Source organism: Paralichthys olivaceus, chromosome 21 (assembly GCF_024713975.1).
Source record: "Paralichthys olivaceus isolate ysfri-2021 chromosome 21, ASM2471397v2, whole genome shotgun sequence".
In the NCBI taxonomy this organism is placed as follows: Eukaryota; Metazoa; Chordata; class Actinopteri; order Pleuronectiformes; family Paralichthyidae; genus Paralichthys; species Paralichthys olivaceus.
Genome location: NC_091113.1, coordinates 9127845 through 9148657, shown reverse-complemented (window position 1 = coordinate 9148657; position 20813 = coordinate 9127845). Strand labels below are relative to the sequence as shown.

At 41.0% G+C, this 20813-nt stretch overlaps 1 protein-coding gene across 4 annotated transcripts in view; it reads left to right on the top strand.

Annotated features, from left to right (window-relative positions):
- usp54b (ubiquitin specific peptidase 54b) overlaps positions 1-20813 on the top strand; it is a 47815-nt gene that overhangs the window by 7245 nt on the left and 19757 nt on the right. For 3 of the 4 annotated variants that reach the window (XR_011239712.1, XM_069517533.1, XM_069517532.1), the window contains exons 2-7: positions 1845-2445; positions 9493-9585; positions 15670-15804; positions 18164-18277; positions 18432-18514; positions 20272-20377. Coding sequence is in view for 3 of the 4 variants with exons in the window: in XM_069517533.1 (XP_069373634.1) it covers positions 2290-2445; positions 9493-9585; positions 15670-15804; positions 18164-18277; positions 18432-18514; positions 20272-20377 (687 nt within the window). In the remaining variant the exon portion in view is untranslated. Of the gene's footprint in view, positions 1-1844; positions 2446-3539; positions 3712-9492; positions 9586-15669; positions 15805-18163; positions 18278-18431; positions 18515-20271; positions 20378-20813 lie in introns of those variants that run through there. The other variant, XM_069517534.1, reaches the window with a different exon arrangement.

Sequence of the window (20813 nt, the reverse complement as noted above, 5' to 3'; positions counted from 1 at the left end):
TCAGCAGGAGACACACGCACGCACGCACACACACACACACGCACACACACACAGACACACACACACACACACACACACACAGACACACATGTACACACATGCAGAGTATGCCAGCCAAATCTTTTTATAAATCCTCTGGCACTTTGGAATTGTTTGTTTGTGGATGAATGTATTGAATGTTTCTGTTTTTCTTCCATGCAGGTAGATAGATAGATAGATAGACAGATAGACAGATAGATAGATAGATAGATAGATAGACAGATATATATATATATATATATATATATATAGATAGATAGATAGACAGATAGATAGATAGATAGAGAGACAGTTAGGCAGATAGATAGAGAGACGGTTAGGCAGATAGATAGAGAGACGGTTAGGCAGATAGATAGAGAGACAGTTAGACAGATAGATAGAGAGACAGATAGATAGATAGATAGATAGAGAGACAGTTAGACGGATAGATAGAGAGACAGTTAGACGGATAGATAGAGAGATAGATAGATAGACAGATAGATAGATAGATAGACAGACAGATAGATAGAGAGACAGATAGACAGATAGATGGACAGTGGATGAACTGACATTGCAAAGTTGCTGTCTCACAGTATACTGTTTCCTTCCATATTTGCTCTGATGCATTTCACTTGTCTCGATGACCCTTCTACCCATGCCCACATCACCTCACCACACACCCCAGACCCATGCGTCCATCGCCGTGGCAACAGCCCATGCGGCTTGGCTGCTCGCCGCAGCATCCCTGCGCCTTTCGCGCATGCGGGGGTGGGGGGTGTGCTTTGGCGGCAACGCAACCTGACAACCAGGCGAGGGAGCGTTGCCAAAAGTGGGTAAGCTATAGGGGAAGGAGGGCAGGGAGGATGGAGGGAGGCACTGCGGATTTGTTCGTTTCTGCCCTATGGTGTTATGCAACTTCATGTACACACACCCACGCACCCATACTGTCTGGTGGCAAACACACAAGGACTTCCTCTCTGTGCTCTCACACAGGCACACACACACACACACACACACACACACACACACTCGTTCTGAAACTGTCCATAGCGATGCTGAACTAGCATAAGCTCCAGATAAAGTCCCTAAGTACCGATTATAAAATGACAGATTTCTGCTAGCCGTCCCCGTGCCATAGCACTGATGTAATGTTACCCTGACGAATAAGATTATACACGATGAAATATGATTCAAAGTGCAAAAGCAATCAAACAGTTAAATTAAAGCTGCAGCAGACAATTATGGACACTGGGGCGCTGAGTAAACATTTAGCTTTTGAATACATACGGTACAGTGGGGTTTGTTTGTGGCTGGTAAGACTAAACTGTGTGGATATGCATTAGAACCAAAATGATGGGCTAAAAAATACGAACAAAACGTTACCTTTCAAATTGCTACAATTTTGGTGCTATAATATATATATAAAATATAACTTTTTCATATTGCAAATGAGAAAATATTCAGTAACACTTAAAAAAGTCAGTTGCTGTAATCATGACTTTTTCCTATCTAATAACAAACTGAATTTAGTTAGGTTAACAGTGTTAGCTAGCTAACGCCCTACCAGCTGTATAGGCGAAAAACATTAATATGGCAGAAGAATCGTCAGTATGTCGTCATCGATCAAAACAAGAGCGGCAGTGGGTAAATCTTTCACTGCAAAAGATGGTGTCAAACTCCACTTTAACTCCAGTTTTCGTGCTAAGAATGTTCATGTTACTTAGGGAACTTTGTGCAATATAGTAAACGTTAAAAATGGTGATGTGTGGTGTAAACCTGTTAAAGGTACTGATGAGTCCTAACAGCTTGGTGTTTGTGTCTTACAGGCAAAGTAAACGAGAAGAAAGTATTGAAGGAGTCTCCACATGGGAGCAGAAGTGCTGCCTCATCAACATTTATCTGACAGAACCTGCACAAGGACGCCTTGGAACCGCTCTCATGTCCTCATACACAAACCGCTAAATCGGAGGAGCTAAAAAAAGAAAAACAAAAAGCCGACTGCTGGCGCCAGCAAGTGGACAGATTTTAAAGTGAAAACACGGCTGGAGAGGGGGAGGGGTGTATGGGTGCCAAATCCCCGTTCAAGACACACCACGTCTCCTTGATCTACCGCCGCCACCTCCCTCGTCTTCCTCCCTCCATTTCCTTCTCCTCCGCTTTTCTCTCATTCTCCTTCGTTCTCTCTCATGGGAGTGACATAGAGGCCGGCGCTTGGTCTGCTGCCCCGCCCCTTACCCGCCTCACCGTGGAAACGGGGGCATCCAGGTTGGGATGTCGTGGAAGAGGAACTATTTTGCGTCGGGTGGCGGAGCAGTAGGTGCGGCGCAGGGGCTGGTGACCCCGAGAACCATGACCTCTATTGCACCCAGCAAAGGCCTGAGCAACGAGCCGGGACAGAACAGCTGCTTCCTCAACAGTGCTCTGCAGGTCAGTCAGATAAACACTTGCACTCAAACTCAGGGCAGTTGGAAAGTATTTGGATAGTGACATTTTTTTCATGGACACATTTAGAACCATGTTGTGGTGTTGACTTGCCAAGTCAGTTGCTTGACCTTAATCCACAGTCTGACATCAAATGTTTCAACAAAACCTGTTGAAGAAAAGTGTAACACCGGTCTAAAGACTCCAAATCCATCTGGCATTTATTATTAGTTTTTATTTTTTATAAGTAAGTGAAAAATCTACTGTATTTGGACACTTTTGGGACACTTGAGTATAAGTACACAGTTGCTGAAGATCAGGTCTAAGTCCAAAAGGGTTGACTGATCAATATGATTGAATTTACGTGATTATAACTTGTCCAGATACACACTATTCCCTGAAACACACAGGTCCTGGACTGGTAATCAGGTTTTGGTGTAAATAACATTGTATAAAAGATGCAACTGATCATCATTGTTTTCTTTAAAAAAAAAAAAAGGAATCGGAGTGACAAAAATGTCCAGACTGCATTTAAAAATGAACCTGCCTCAGGTAAACTACAGGCTTTTACACACTCGTGATCACAATTTCAATTAAGTTTCCTGTGAAATGTCATGAAGGTTTTTTGCATGATTGGCTGAGACAATAGCCACTACTTTCTAATATGGAATACTTTTGGTAATCTTCACAAAATGCACAATGCTAACACACAAATTTTTGCACTCCCAGTTCTCCTCCCCTCTCACTGCAGTATTTGAATGCGACAGGGACGAGATTAGCACCATATTATGGGTGTTTGCGTGTTTCAGTGGGTTTTGGAAATGCTGCCGGTCTGGCTTCAGTGTAGACATCCAAGTCTGTGTGTGGAGATGCTTACACTGCGCTGCTGCTGCTGCTGCTGCTGCGGCTGCATCTCCTCTCTGCACACACACACTCTCTTCACTCCTCTCAAGACTTCCAGCTGGCACAATCATACCTACACACACACACACATGCCTCTTGACTACTGGCTTGAAAAAGAGAGAGAGAGAGTGCCAGAGAGAGAGAGAGAGAGAGGAAAGAAGAGAGAGAGGTTTGAGTAAGCTGGAGAGGGAGGAAGGTGATGGGGCAGAAGCTTAGGGGGAGTTGAAGAGAGCAGATGAGAGGAGGAAAAGTTGCCATAGGAAGAGAAGAGAAGAAAGAGGGATGAGGAGTATACAGCATGAAAAAGCTGATGAGAGGACTGAATGTGTTACTGCTGGGAGAAAGAGTGGAATTAAAGACACAAATAAGGTAAGAGGGGAAAATGCGTATTTGTTGTGAAAGCAAGACATGGAGGGGAAGAAAGGGAGAGAAAGAGGGTGGGGACGGAGAGAAGGAGGGACAGACATGAAAAGACAAAGTGAAGGACATGAAGTTTATTTGTGAAAATGAAGAATGTCTGAGAAAAGGAGAGAAAAGTGGGCCAATTCAAGGACACACATGTACACACACACACCAAGAAGAGAGGACAAAGAAGAGTGAGGATGAACTGAGAGGATTTGTTAAAGTACTGAGATGCTTTTTGGCTGTTTCACAGTGTATTTCTCTCAGTGCGTGTATGTGCATGTGTTCATGTGTGCTTCTATTATCGAGATAATAAGTTAGAGGTCAAAGTTCAGGACTGTTTCTAATAGCAGCAGGGCTGCAACTTAAGATGGTTTATTCTCTTGATTCATTTCTTGTTCGGTCTGTGATGTGTATAACTGCTAAACAATGTAAAATGGAATTTAAGTTTGCAATGACACAAAAAGGATCAAATCTTCACCTGGGTTGAGCGGAAAACTTTCTGATGATTAATTGATTATCAAAAATGCCTCAAAACTTGTTTGTTCACTCTAATGATTAATGCTCTAATACAACATTACACTGAAATTAAGTGAAATACTCTTTCCTGTCTCCTCTCTACCTGAGGGCCCCTCTGAGCAAGGCACTTAACCCCCCGCTGCTGCAGTAGAGCTGCTGGGTGGCGCCAACGTCAGCAGCAGTGGTTGTATGTAATTCAATGAGAATGAAGGAAGGTGCTGCGAGGTAAAGTGTATATACGCGCTCAGCTACTTTTTACAATGTAAACGCAGGTGAAAATAAAAAGGAGTTTTAGAATCTGCTGGCTCAAACACATGTACTCAGTCATCAGGCAGCAGCGTGTGTGTGTGTGTGTGGTAAAAAACACAAAGTCAAGGTTTGGTCCCTATATATGACATTGATACTGAAGCATGAGTGTGTAAGCAGCATGCTACTGTTGAGTAACAGAACCCCTGTAGCTGAATCTGTTGGTTTGACTTGAGTAAATGTTCACGCTAAGCAAAATAAACGTTAATATATACATTCACTCATCCATTTATTGCATTTGAAATACAATGCATACGGTTAAATGCTAACTTTAATGCTCTGTTTTGCTGCATGCAGATAATTGGTAATGGTTATTGGGCCGAATACTAAGAGCAGTATTATAATGAAGTGTTCAACTGTGGCTCTGCAGTAGAGATTGACTAAGGCTGCAATTTTTTGCCCGAACCCGACCGAGCCCTAGAAGCCCTAGAAGTCGATTACTGGCACGAGCTGTTTAAAAACAGCAATGTGATCAAACCCCAATTTAGTCCAAGTAAGTCCAACTAAGTACTCTGGATTCCTCTCGCAATCCAAAGATATACTCCTTAGGATAACAGGACATTTTATTGGCGGTAGGTGTGAATCTGAGTTTGAATGAATGTTTGTTTTATGTCGACGCTCTATAGGGACCTGTCCAGGTTGCATCCTGTCCAGTGGCAGCTGGGATTTGCTCCAGTCCCCCTGTGACCCCTCAAAGGATAGCCAGTATAGATAAGCTGCAATGCAGGATTTTGCAGGGAGCAGGCCATGAAACCTATAGAACTCAACATCATCTTTAGATGTTTGTGTTTGTACACAAAAGTACACTAAGGGCTGGATGAAAGAATCGGGAGCAGGTATGAAGGTCGGTGTGGAGGTCAGAAAACGCTGAGCTTCATCATTTTCAAGAGTGGCAAATATCAAGGCTATTTTTACTGAGGCTATTTGAGATGTCACAGTAGAAAAAGGCGTGCAGGCTCCCTGTCACACTCGTGGCTAACCGGGACACTTGAATACAACACAGCCATCATTATTATAATCATAAACAACTATGACAAGTTAAATTGTCTGTTATGAAGAGGGTCTGTTGACTGACAGATCACTAAGGTCAGAATTGCAGAAACAGCATCATCTGATACTCACTCAGCCTAGTTTATGCTTCTGCGTCACGTCGACGCCGTACCTACGCCGTCAGTCGTTGAGCATTTGAAGTTCTGCGTCGAGGGAACGCGTTGCTCTGCAATTCACCGCCATGCCGCTAGGGGGTGTAGCGGTGTGTTTGTGTGGTTATAGCCGAATCCTCGCTTTTTCTTCCGTAAAGTAAACAACAGTAAACAACGGCGACCGAGGTGGAGCAGCTGTTTTTGTTGTTGGAGCTCATCAATATTGAAGAACAAATGCTTATATTGCAAATGTTGAAGCGCAAGCTACAAAGAAAACGTTTGCGGAGTTGGTTTTTACGACGAGGAAGAAAGACCGGAAAAGCAACTGCCGGAACTTACGTTCTGAGCGGACCAATCACAGCGCTTACGGTCCCCGTCGACGTCCGCGTAGTTAGGATTTTTGGGAGGCGCACGTACGGCGTAGGGGTCTGCGTCCGTAGCTACGGCGTCGACGTGACACAGAAGCATAAACTAGGCTTATAGCCTAGTTTATGGGAAAGAGATGCCACAGTCATGTGTGGTAGCAGAAGAGTAGAACTGTAGGACTCAGTAAAATCAGCCATGTAGAGCAGATCATGACTGAGAGTGAGAGCTTGTCAGATTAAATAGATCTGATCCTTTTATCGTCTACATTAAAACCAATGTTGTCTTGTCAGAATGTGACAAGGGTTTGCATAAGAGTGGTTGGACGATGATCAGCTGAAACACAAGTCATTGTGACAATAGTAATATTCACCAATGACAGTGTTTGTGTCTCTAATTCTCTTTATGTTTGTATGATTAAAGGATGAAATATTTAATCATTTTCGATTAATCCGTATTTACAATTTTGTGGTTTTATTTGTGCAGTGATGCATATTAAATGCATCGCAAAGCTATATAATAAGGGTTTGTAAGTAATAAATAACAGCATGTGTAATTTATGTATAATAACCTCATTATCTAAGCTTTCAGTGCACTATTAAGTCATAAATTATAATTTAATAACAGAATTTATCCAAATTTTCAGACCATGAAAGAAATAAACCAACCTTAACATCCAGTAAAAATATTATAATATACATTCGGAAACAAACAAACAAACAAAACAGTTGACAACTACAAATAAGTCAATTAACATTATAGGTTTTATGTGTATTTCAGTAAAACTTTATCTGTTCAGGGAGTCTAATTATAATCAAGATCGTTTTTCAAGAGACCTGAAAACAAATGATGTATCCTACAGTCGAGGATATGTAAGTCTGTGGGCCTTCATCCCCCCCTCACCTTAGGTCTCTTGATTATTTCCTGTAGGCCCATGATCATGTTGTCATTCCATACACACGTAATATCTGAGCAAAGGTAGCCTTATATTGTTATTTGACTTCGTACTGCACCAAATACTCAACAAGGTCCTCTGAGTTCAGCTGTTCTGCAGCATTTATTTGTTTCTGACTCAGGGAAAATGGGTAAAACAGTAAAATCCCCCCAAACGACTTTATCTCTTAACTTTCTCTTCAACCTTATTACACATTTAGGCTGTTTTACCTGATCTCATTTTAATATCTAATGTAGTATTTTGACTTACATTTATTGATCCTCCTCCGAAACTGCGTGGCCCTCCCCTGGGGGAGGAAACCTACTCCTACACCAAACAACTTAAAAACGACCACTCAGTCACTCTGGTCAGTAAACTTTTCTGGTTGACAATCGTGTACTTCATCTCTGGCAAATGAAAAGCTGAATTCATTCTCAATATGGCGTTACCACACCTTTACATGGTCTGTGTGAGCAGTATGTCTTGGTGGCTAAGTCTGTATAATGACTTCATGGCTCTTTTCTACTTTTACCTTTTACCATTATTACATTATTGTGACTCTTGGCCACAGTTGCTGTTAATCAATGAGTTTAATCAGGACTTTAAAGTCCCTCAGAGGAGCGAGTGTCTTCAATTTCACTTTATGCCATGGTTCATTCCAGTGGTGAGGTGTATAACGCCAGAAACCCTTATAATCCTTAAAATGTCAGGCCTGGGTGATTTGATGACACCTGCAGTTACCATGGAAACAGCAAGAAAGGTGTAATAATACAGTAAACTCTCATTGAGCAGGTACAGATTATACTCAGAGTTTACTGAGGTGTTTCCTGTGGCTGCTTCACAATAAAAGCCACCTTGTGATTCATCAGTTAAATGGTTTTGAGCTGAGGAAGTAAGAGCTAATTTTAACATTTTAATGTGATTATTTTATTTGACATCACAAACAAGGAGACAGGACCACCTCATCCATGACACCACAACCAATCAATAACCAGTGTCATTGATTACAATCATCTGTCACTCAAACAAGTAAATGGAAGATGGTGGCTTCCTAAATACACAAGGTGATGACGTCAGTTTCTGATCTGTTTGTTTCCATCTTTTTTTTATACTATGGTTTCTTCAAGAAGCACCTGCAGTTGTTCCAATACTTTCATGCCAGAGAAAGAAAGTAAGAAAACGTAATAAAAGGAGAAACCAGAGAGAAACGAATGATACAAATGGTAAAAGAGGAGAGAAAGACTAACTAGAGGATGAGAAAAAGAGATGGATAGATAGATAGACAGATACCTGGTAATAAAGAGAGATGGGCATGGGTAAAGTGTGCTGTGGCTGCTGCAGTGCTGTGCAGCGAGCCGATTCATCACGACCAAATAAACTACAGAGAGGAGGGGCAACAGAGAGAGAGAGAGGAGGGAGAGATAGAACGCATACACTGGCGTCAGCATGTAGTCTGTCATCCTCCACCCCCTCTATCCTCCACCTATCACTCTGCCCTTAAAACACACACACACACACACACACACACACACACACACACACACACACACACACACACACACACACACACACACACACAGTGCAGACCAGTATTGCTAAGGTTGCCATATATGTTGGATTTTTGTGTTTAAAAAGCAGTCTTCTTACGACATGGCTTGTAAACTGCACGTGCATATTGTGTGTGTGTGTGTGTGTGTGTTCCTGTGAATGAGTGCTGCATAGTCCAGCCGAAGCCTAAGGGACAGTGTTGTGTCAATATTGTCTTACAGCTCGCTGAATGAATCTACTAAAAGCTCTTTCCTCTCATTATGTACAAGGGAGAGAGAAGGACAGAAAGATGTCTATCTCATGTAGACCACTAGTTTCCATGTCTTCTTTCTCATGTCTTTGGGGTTTGTGATGGTTCTTTTCTCCCTGAACATCCACCTCAGCATGTATTTTGCTGCTGTACGTATACAAAGTAGAAAGCACACTGGATGTTGGGAAGAACAATGAGCTGAAAATGGTTAAAAGTCAATCAGAGCTGCAGGCCCGGGGTGTGGATTCTCTGCAACACTCTCACGTTACTGGAAGTCATTTGATTCAGTTTTAGTACAGCGAGCATTGCTCAATTCGTTTTTAAAGGGACAGGAAACTCTAATCTATATGACAAAAGTTAGGAGCCTCGACCGCTCTGGCCAGATAACACACCAGAAAACTGGAAGCAGTTGGCCAATCTCACAGAGGCTTTGTAATGAATGGGGCCTTTAAGAGACAGGACCTAAAACCAAGAGTTTCAGACAGAGGCTGAAAAGAGGAGCTGCAGCAATAGACATTATGAGAAGAGTGATGTGTTTTCTGAACTTCTTAGCATGTAAACCTTTTCAAATAGTTTTCAGCTAAATCACTCCAGATTTAGACACAAATCACATTTTAATGTAGAAAAGGAAAATATCAGATGTGGATCCTTCGGTAAAAAATGTTTCTGTGTGTTTCGTCTCCCAGGTTCTGTGGCATCTCGACATCTTTCGCCGAAGCTTTCGACAGCTGACGACACACAAGTGCATGGAGGACTCATGCATCTTCTGCGCTTTAAAGGTAAAGACGCTCCCACTTTGTCCTTTTAACTGCAAAACCTGAAGCAGCGGACATTACTCCGGTGTTACTCTGCCACACTTTTGGAAGATTACTCATCCATCTAACAGCTCAGTGACCTGGTTTGTCTTGGATTTGCTGCTGAGTGAGTTAAAGTTTTTGAAAGATGTACCAAACTCCTCTTTGTTTATTTTCCTGTTTATTTCCTCTTTTTAATACACAAACACATTTGTCGTGTGTTATGAGAAGGTAATGTTTTGCACACGTTTTTCCCTGATTTGGGAGAATATCTACATTTACTCACATTTCAGGAAGAGTGCACATAACAGAGAACATAGATACATACGTATGCATAAGAGATGAAATTCATAACACTGGAAAAAGGGCAGTCCATCAGAGCTTTAAAAGACTTCTTTCTCTTTTCAACAAAACTTTTAATGACTTGTTTTGAAAAAGGAGCAACAAAAAAGCTAGAAATGTAGGTGTTTCAGGATACCTTCAGGTCCTGAAAGTTAATTTTTCTCATTATATTCATAGTAATAGTACACATGTGCTCTACACATGTTCTAGACATTTTCCTATTGTTGTGAATGTGTCTGACTCAGACAGGCTCTTGCTGCGGTCTTCCTACGTCATTTATGAAAACAGCATTCAACCAAACTCTAGTATTAAGTTACTAAGTTACTACTTTTATTCTATATACTAGTTAATTTTTAAACACTTATATGCACTTTTTGATGATTCCACTTCTTCTTCATTGTGTCAAAAAGCATTACGTAGTATGAATCAAACCGTTTTTAGCAGTAAAGAGTTGCTTGGAAACAGTCAGTGTAAAAGCTTCTCTAACACAGTTACAGGTTGAATCTGTGTTGTGTTCCAGCAGTTGCGGGTTTCGCCCATAAGAAGATGATGTGTAACATCATGAAACCCTCATAATGAACAAGCCTTATGCAGCTCTGCCTCAGCCATTTGTTGCTTTAGTGATGACAAATGCTTGTCTGAGTGAAGGGAAGAGATGTGTGTGTGTGTGTGTAATGTAGTGTGCACGTATATGTGTGTAGCAGTGTGGATGTGTGTGTTCTACACGCTGTTCTGTCTCAAGCGCTTCTCTGTAATTAATTGGCTGACTGAAAGCGCTGAGCTAGCAGACACCAAGTTGGAATGGTGCACACACAAGAATACACACCTATGCATGCACACAAATCTTACTTGCATGCTGCACACGTTACTCCGCTATAGACGCGCACCATGATATACTCACAAATCTCTCCTGCCATGCTGGGATGCGACACACACACACACCAACACACACCTACACTGAAGTCCGTGGGCGTATTGCATGACTCAGCCGTGGGTGTACAAAGCAAAGGTACTCTCGCCATGTTAAGTGTTCACATTTTCAGCTCTCATTACCCGTCCTTAGTCTGAAAAATGAACAGACGTAACATTCTTAAAGTTTGTGGCTGTCGTTACCACAGCAACAGAGATTTAAGTACTTGAATAACCCGACAAGACACACGCTAAAAAAGAAACTTTGATGGCATGTTTCTTTTCCAAACATCCTTATTCCAGAATCAAAGAGATTATTGATCATTATGGATTATTTTATTTTAAAGGGATTGTGTCTGGATTTCAGTTTATCTGCGGCAGATAGAAAGGCCGCTGTTGTAGTAAAGCTAAGTTCAGAGGCTGCCTGTGGTTATTCCTTAAGAAATCACTGCAACACTTTATCTCTCTCAACAGCAACACACTCACACACACGTAGATGCAGATACCTGAACACAAACACACACACATACACACACAGGCTGTGAAGAGTAGGACGGGAGAAAAGAGGAGAAAATGGGAGAAGGAAGGAGAAAGATGAATGAATGTCGTAGTTGGCATAGATTGCTCTTCTCTTCACACTTAGACCACACACACACACATGCACACCTCACTCTTACTCACTCAGCCTCATCCCTTCCTATTCTCCACCCCCTTCCTCCTCCTCTCCTCCCTCCCTCCCACTCTCTGTAGGGTATATTCCCCCTCCATTCTCCTTGGCGCATTGCTGCAGTCAGCACAGCCACCATAACACACACACACGCGCGCACGCACAGGCGCACACGCATTCTATTGCTCACACATTGCCTTTTTCGTTTTTCTCCTGTTTCCCTTTCTCTCTCTCTCCCTCCCTCTCTCTCACACTCTCTCCCTCACACACACACACACACACTGTGCTCCCCGTCAGCACGACTGCATTATACCTTTCCCATTGCCAACCCTCAGCCTTCACACACTCAGCCTCACTCACAGACTGGTGCCTATTGTTTTATAACACTTTTTACTCCATTTGATCTCAACAACCAGCTTTAACTTCTAAACTGTGAAAAAATATGACTGCTGACATTTTAATACAAACAAACACATAAAAATGGGAAATAAAAACCATGTAACTGTGACCAGGGAACAACTCCCATCTGAATATCTCTGATCATGGATCTGTGAAGTGAATGATGGAAGATCTTATATTAGTTCTCATAACCTCAGGTCATGTGTTCGGAAAGTAAAACTTTGTAGCGTTTGTAGGTGAAGCTATGGTTTAAAGAAGCTTGAGTTAATGTTTTCAGTAATCGTATGGAGAGGTGAAGTTGCTACAGCAGATAGTTCAAACTTGTCTCCTTCAAAATATGTTTACTTTACAAAATAACTGGGAAACATTTCAATCAACAAGAAAAGTTGTAATAATGCTTTAGCTGCCACGACTGTATCTGAACTACTGTTTGCAATGAATGTTTTGCACATATGATCAATTTAAAATATATTAGCTCTTGCAGATTAGTGATGTATTCATGTATTTTTTAAATGGTATGGTTTTGCATTTTACAGTTGAGGTCCTCTTTCTAAAGCATTCAACTCTTCTCACCACAGTATCGCTGTCGTACAATAATGACTGAATCCCAGCAGATACCAGAAGTGACTGAGCTGTGATTTTCCATCAGTGTTTTTGTCTGACTCACTCTCTACTTCAGCTCAGTCACATTGCAGCGTCTGACCTGTTTCAAGTTTTTGTGCTTATTATTTTAATATTTTCTATGATTAATTTATTTTCTAATTTCACAACTTTTTAACCCTTTTCAAAATCAGTTGTTTTAGTTCTTATGTTAGACAGACTGAAACTGAGCGCCCCTCTTTTAATTACTGGATACAGGGATTAGAAAAAACTTACTTTACTTTAATTAGCTAATTACTTTAATTAGATATACATTTTCACAATCTCTTAAAGCCTCCAATGGTAACTTCAAGTATCTTGTTTTTTTTCCAGAAACCTTAAGATATTCTGTTTACTTCACATATGTTGTAAATATTCTCATAATCTGTGAACTTGTGAATTTTTTTGCATGAAGGGACTGATTATAAGAATTGAAATCATTATCTAAGTAGTAATTAAATTACTTATTGGTTGATCAGTGAATCAAGTTTTTGCACTCGTACAGACATAAAGTGGCACGTTTAAGCATCAAGCATTTGCCTCTTTAAATAAAGTTAAATCACTGACAATTGATAACAAAACTGAAATATCGTCATGCTTGGAAATTATGAATTGTAGTTGCTATTATTATTTAATTATTAAGCATCCATTTAGTTTTCTATCATGACCTGTTTCTCCACTGTACAACCAGACGTTCCCTGTTTCTGTCACTGCTTGTTCCATAAGAATTAACAAGACAAACATACATTTCTTTTTGTGTCATTGTCACATTAATTTCTAATAAGATTCCTGTGGTATAAGTGTTACAAATAGATATTAAGGTGACTCTTCCAGGAATAATGAATTCTTTAATTAACCAGGTTTATCACACATCAAGGTTCCAAATAGATAAAACATCCATTAATCAATAATTTGAAAAAAATATACAGGAATCCTAGCACCTATCAGAGATGTCTGCTACACTTGTGAGCAGCTAAAATGGAAACAAACAGATGAGTCATGTGTTAGAAGATCTTTCTGTTGTCTGGTACAGTGTGTGTGTGTGTGTGTGTGTGTGTGTGTGTGTGTGTGTGTGTGTGTGTGTGTGTGTGTGTGAGTCCTCGGGACACAGAGCGCCTGCTGGTTTTCAGCCCAGCCATCTCATCAGTGATTGAATTACTGCTGGGACGGAAGACCAGGTGCTGCTCTGACACGTCACACTGACTCGTGTTTATTTCTGGTTTTTTGGGCTGTTTTAGTGTCGGTCAAAAAAGAGTTGCTCAGTCTTGCTTCTTGTTCTCCAACTGAAAATTCTCACCATCAAAAAAATTAGGTCACTTTTATCCGTTGGCAATCTGGAGAAAGGCATCCGTGCTTTTATCTCTCCCACTGAAGACGCCGTCAGTTCAGCCCCAGTCAAATGTTGTCGTCTCGCTTCCTTCGCTAGTTTCAGTTCTTATGTTCCGACTCAAATGTCTACATTTATGATACTGATACATCTGGATTTATGCATTTTCTTCCCACATGAGCCACACAGTAACTGGCTGTGTTATCTGCTACTAAAACTAAAGTTACTGCCACTATTTCTACAATGACTGCCTCTATTTACGACATTAATAATAACTAGAATGAAAGCATCTGCCTTAGGGCTGCACAGTGCATTAAAAGTGTCATTTTTATAACAACATGTTTAGTAATTATTGTTCCAGATAGAAGTGCATATAGTAAATGTGCTGCCGTTTGATACTATTCAAGAGAATATCTGAGAAATGTAGCTTTTACTTTGTACAACGTTGAATTGTTGACTTAATTTATCTTTGATTAAACAATGCATTCAACAGTTAGCAAATGTGCACATCTACAATAACGTGGATATACAAACTGAAAGTTTGAAACTTTTTTCTCAGGTCATCCAAATCTTTCTGTAACAACTTTCTGATTGATGAATATAAATTTGTATACAAAATGTCAAATGTGTATTTATAGGAGAGTCCTGCACAAGTCAATTTTTTGAGAACCCGCACCCACCCTCACTTACATCAACCGTGACCTCCTTCTGCTCCTGTTTGTTGGTTGAGTTGTGGTCTTGGAAAAGCACCTGTGCACCTACAGCTCTCAATGTGTTTACATGCCTAGCTTGTGGCTATCAAAATCTAATTTCTAAAGCGCTGCAGGACTTATTGACAGAATTAATTAAATAAAAATGTATTCTTCACCTCACAGTTAAGGACAGTGTTTCCCACACTGGGGGTCGGGACCGCTCCAGTGGATCACACGAAGTTCTATGCAATCTTATAATTAAATCTTCTAGTGAATAGTTTTACCTCTCTAAGTTTTGTCCACTTATCAAATGATACAATTTGAGAAGTTTAATAGTGGATCTTGATCTGATCTACTTTGCTACATATATAGATGTTCTTTCTTGGTCAGACTCTTTAAACGATTTGTTTCCCTACAAAAGTCAGAGGCAAACCCATAACTTCCCTGAAAAACTTTGAGTGGTTGTGTATGGGCTGATAACTCTGGTCTGGCAGTTGTCTGGACCTGCATGTGAACAACCCTTCCTCTCCAAACGACCTGATCCCCTCTTTGGTCACTGAATGCTGCCCTCGAAACACACTTTAAGTGGCCTAGCTTTCTCTCCGAGCCCCCCACATCAGTTTCATTCGGTTTCTATTTTACTGCTACAAAGCACTCTGAGAGCTGTTTTTGTCGGGAGAAAAGTGCACTACAAATGCCATTTATTATTGATATGGGCTGATATTGAGGCCAGCTGTGCTGCCAGGCGTTTGTTTTAGCCCGGTCTGGGGTTTTGTTGTGCGGCACGTTGGTCCTGACAAGCTGACGACTAGTTCCACTTGTTCTGTTTTATGGGTCAGTTGACAGAACACGTTGCCGATTTAAAGAATAAATGTGTTCGGAGGGGTTTGTTTCACTCTGAGAGGAATAAATATAAAATACACAAATGCACTTAATGTACTATACACCTGTGTGCAAGGAGACACTCCAACAATGCAGGGGTTTTTCAGGAAAAGCATTAATGGTACAGTGTATATTTGTAGCAGCGAAATAAAGTATTAATGGATTTCTATATGGGTGTGTGTGTGTGTCTGTGTGTGTGTGTGTGTCTGCAGAGTATCTTTGCTCAGTTCCAGTTCAGCAGTGAGCGTGTGCTGCCATCAGATGCACTGCGGAGCGCTCTGGCCAAGACTTTCCAAGACGAACAACGCTTTCAGCTGGGTATCATGGACGACGCTGCTGAGTGCTTCGTGAGTCTGCGACACCACATGGCCAGACACACACACACACACACACACACACACACACACACACACACACACACACACACACACACACACACACACACACACACACACACACACACACACATACACACACACACCGATAGGAGAGGTGATCAGTTGCCTAAAGGCTTATTTGAGGAACTCCCTGATCTTTACTGCAGTCAGACATCTTCAGGGGACAGGGGATAGAAATCTGAGAATTCTCTGAATAGAAAACAGAGAAATCTGTTTTCTGTTATTAAACTTTTGTTGTGACTCTATTTGTGAGGCCACAGTTGGTGTTTGTGGCTATTTTAGACTCACTGCAGTGTGTTGTAGGATATTCCTCGTTATCTTATCCAGCCTCTGTTCCTTTAAACTGGTAGGAAGTGCAGACCCTATTTTAACCACTTGGGACTGTAATGAGCAGTGCGACAAACAAACTGGACAATCCAATTTGTCGTTGAAAATGATTCATGTAAAGTTGAATTAAAGCTGTGATGGATAACTATAGTTATAATGACATGATGTGCTGAACCACAAGAGTCTGTATTAACCGTGTTAGAGTTTGTACATGTTAGCATTTTTACTTTAACCTTTATTTTGACAACCAAATATGTATGTCATATAATCTTTATAATCATCCTAAAGAAATTCAAATATCCGAAAATTGCCCAAGTAATAATAACATTAACAAGAATCATTAGTGTAGTGTACTGCTGTTGTTTTTTTTACATTTTCATGATATAATGTTTAATTTTTAAATATTTTAAATATTTGAAGACAAAATTTCTATCACTGTACACTGAAGCACTCCTCTTTATTTCAGGCACGAGGCAGTCACAGCTCATCACATCAGTATAAAACTGCTCAGTAACACAAACCTCATTAAAAACCCACCTTTTCATTAAAATTGTGCTCAGCCCTACTGTTTTGCATATATAGTATAGCATTCTGTGTTTTATTTTGAAATAAACCTCATCATCAAGGTGGTGCAGTGGTTAGCCTGGTGGTTGGAACTGGTTCTCTGTGTAGATTTTGCATATTCTCAACATAGAGTGTGAATAAAAATGGACATAGACTCTGAGTGTGAAAAGTGAAGCCAATGCAGAAGTCAACTGACCAACAGGGGGCGTCTCCATTGGTTGAAAAAAGAAGTCAGTTTCTATAGATGAGAAAATGACTTTAATTTCACTTGATTTATAACAACAGTAAACATTTTCCCTGAGTAGTTCATTATTTAAATCGCTAGTTTCAAGTTTTCTTTACAGCATTTTGTAAATTTGTAAATTATGGTCCCATTTAGAATCAAATTGTTGATAAAGCACCATATGCATTGGGGGCACGGATACCCTGTAATCTAGTATCAATGGGAGCAGGACACAAGTGTAGGTGAGTGTACAATGTTGTTGAGCTCTCAGTCAGACTCACCCCCTGCTCCTTCAAATATGGTGACGTCTGGTTTCAAAAAAACAAGATGGCTCTGGACAAAAAGAAAACATTCGAGATTTCAAAACAGCAGTTCACAAACCAATGGGAGACGTCACAGAGGGCTGCCACATCATTCTCAAACATGAATCACTTCCATTCACACCAGCTTCCTCCCACAGTACAAAGGCAGATAAGGTTAAATGGAAACTCTAAATTGCCCGTTGCCACGTGAATGGTTGTTTGTCTCAGTATGTTGGCGCTGTGATAGGCTGGCGGCCTGTCTGGGGTGAGCCCCACCTCTCATCCAACGTCAGATGGGATTGGCTTCAGCCCCACTGTAACCCGCAAAGGATGAGTGATATAGCTAATAAATAATTGAATGAATGAATGAATGAATGAATGAATGAATGATTGAATGATGAATGAATTCATGAATTGAAGAGGAAAATAAAGGAGATAAAGTGTCATTAGTCACAGATTCTACCTTTGAAATCTCTCTATGCTTTCTTGTGTTCCTTCCTCACAGCACTTCCTGTTGCTTTCTCCCACTTCTCTCTCTTTCAGTCTCTTCCTCTGCCTCTTTCTTTCTTTCTCCCTTACAGACCTCCACAGTGTGTGTGTGTGTGTGTGTGCGTGTGTGTTTTATGTGTGTACCTGAGAGCCGCTGTCTGATCGATTGGTAGTAAATGTGTTCAGTCAGGGAATCCGTCGGCCTCTTATGAAATATAGATGCTGCTCCCACGGTCAGATTAACAAGAGCACCAACCGATCTAACACACATCAAACACACCAACACACACTGTACATGTGTATACAATATAAACAAACACATGTGCCACCTTAGCATACAGACTCAAGCCCACAGTGACACATTAAAACCATACCAACACATTGGTGCTCATGTATTTTTCAGGAGAATCTCCTGATGCGTATCCACTTCCACATCAGCGCGGAGAGTCGAGAGGACATCTGCACCGCCAAACACTGCATACCACACCAGAAGTTTGCCATGACTCTGTTCGAACAGGTAGGAGACGGATCGTCTGTCACTTTAAAGATACTAATGCATGGTTCACTGTAAAATGGAAATTTCATCAAAACCCAAAAAATCTTCCACTTGAAAAGATTTTTAAAAAACACAATGTCCTATGATGATTCTGAGGTTGTCTCTGTGTTGACAGTGTGTGTGTAACAGCTGTGGAGCCACATCAGACCCCCTGCCCTTTATTCAGATGGTTCATTACATCTCCACTACATCCCTCTGGTAAGACCAGACACACACCTACATTCACACACACACTCGCACATTCCCAGGCACACACACAATGCAGTAAATCTGGCAGCAAGCTGAGGCTGGGTGGCAGTAAAGGAAGGTACAGCGTGTTCTCTTCTCTCCTGCACGGATCCCTGCTGAACACTGAACTGTGAACACGATTACACATACACACCTGCGCTTACAGACACATTATGCACACACGTGTATGTTCAAGAGCAGGTGAGCTTGTGCATAATGTCGCTCCCGTGTTCAGGAAGTCTGCACACAGACATGTTTGCAAAATCCACACACAGCAGAGGCATGTGCACATCCTCTGAGCTGTTACATAAAGAATTTGCACATGCTCTGAGTCAATGAAATAAGGAATAGGGGAAGTAATCAATCAGCTGTTTGATTCAGTAGACCCAGGGGGGCGACATAAATCTATAAGTGGAACAGTGGGTCGGAAAGACTGTAAACGAGAGGGAAATAAAAGGATGTATCACTCCATATCCCTTTTGGAAAACGGAACACAGTGCAGGAGGAAATAGAGGGATGAATGGGCAGGGAGGGGGCAAAAGTACAAATAAACACACTATGTCAAGGTAGTCGTGGGGCACAGCGGTGCCGCCGCTCCGTGTTTGTGCCTGTTAGCACTGCCAAGCTATTTTTACCCCTAAGTGAAGCCTGTTGTTTACAGTCGTGATATGCCAAATCTGCTTGAGTCAACATGAGTAAGACAATAAAAGGGCAACAACAAAAAAACAAAACAAATGCCTGATTCAAGTTTATTCATACAGAAGTAAACAGAGGAACAAACATGTTTCTGCTGTGTGTTGTTGTTGTTACTCTCTTTCTGCTCTCTGAGCCTTTCTTCTGTTTGGGCATCTGAAGATGAGAGGGTGAGGAAATTGGGGAAGAGAGGCCGTGAAGAGGTTCAGTTCATTTTAGGCTAATGGAGGAAGAGAGAAGAGGAGAGTATAAAGGAGAGGGTAAGGAAAAGAAAGGAGAGTAGAGGTCAAAGAAGAGGGAAAGCAGAGGGTAAAGGGGTAAAAGGAAAGGAAAGGATTGGAAGGGAGGGGTAAGGAAAGGATAGGAGATTAAAAAGGAGAAGCATAGTGAAGGAGAGGAAAGGAATAAGGAAAGGAAAGGAGAGGGGAGAAAAAGAAAAGAAAGCAACTGCAGATGAGCTCATTCTGTAATTCACAGATAATAACACACATTTGCTTGGTGCGAAGATGAACTTCTCCTTAAGCGTTAACAACAATAATGTTCCTCTATTGTTACTGCTTGTCTTGTGGCCTAAACACTTCAGAGAGGTCAAAGATTATTATCAGAGAGGATTTAGACATTTCTTAGAAGGACTGTAATCTAGATTTGTTCTTATATTTTATTTTCCTGCCTTCATTTTTCTTCATTTCCTTTTCTTGATAAAAGCAGATGAGCCTGTGGTCCTGGCTCAGAGTCAGTATCAATTTGAGTGTGTGTGTGTGTGGATGGCTGCCTAAGCAATACGCAGGGCCAGAAAGAATTTGCAAGACAATTGTTTTAATTCTTGTCGTATTTCTGGCTGAACATCTGCCGAAGAAATTGTTGAATTCTACTCAGTGTTGTTCATCAGAAGCGTCTGCATGGAGAGAGAAAAAAAAACCAATCCTGCTGCCTTTAATATAAATGTTTTCTTCTGTTCACAAAATCTTATGCATTGGGGCAGAAATAATTTAATGTGTGTGTGTGTATTTGTGTGTGTGTGTCTAATGCTGCAGTAACCAGGCGGTGAGGATGCTGGAGTGCAGAGAGAAGGCCACACCGGACATGTTTGGAGAACTGCTCCGCAATGCCAGCAACATGGGAGACCTGCGCAATTGCCCTGTGAGAGTACACACACACGCACAAACTCACAGCACATCAAACTTTTTCATTTGCAGAGGACATTCGGCAACTTGTACATGTTTTTTTTTATTAAATTGTGTGCAATCCAGTATGCTTTCGTTCTTTTGTTGTCCCCATAATATTAAATGACAAATGTGCAAAATGTCAAAGATGCACAAATAATGCTGAAAATCTGATTTTAAAAATATAATTTGCAGCATAACCAGTTTGGTAGTTTCATCATGTCCTGTTTGTTTTTTTCCTGTTACATAATCATCAGCTTATTTGCATTTTCTTTCTATTTTTCCTTTTTTCACTTTCTGTTGCCAGAAAAAAAATTCAGAGTCGTCCTCATTGACCTCCTGTGTGGTAAAGCATGCTGATCGTTGTCCTCTTGCAGCAGAAAAACAAAGTGCAAAGGTGTTGAGGACAATTT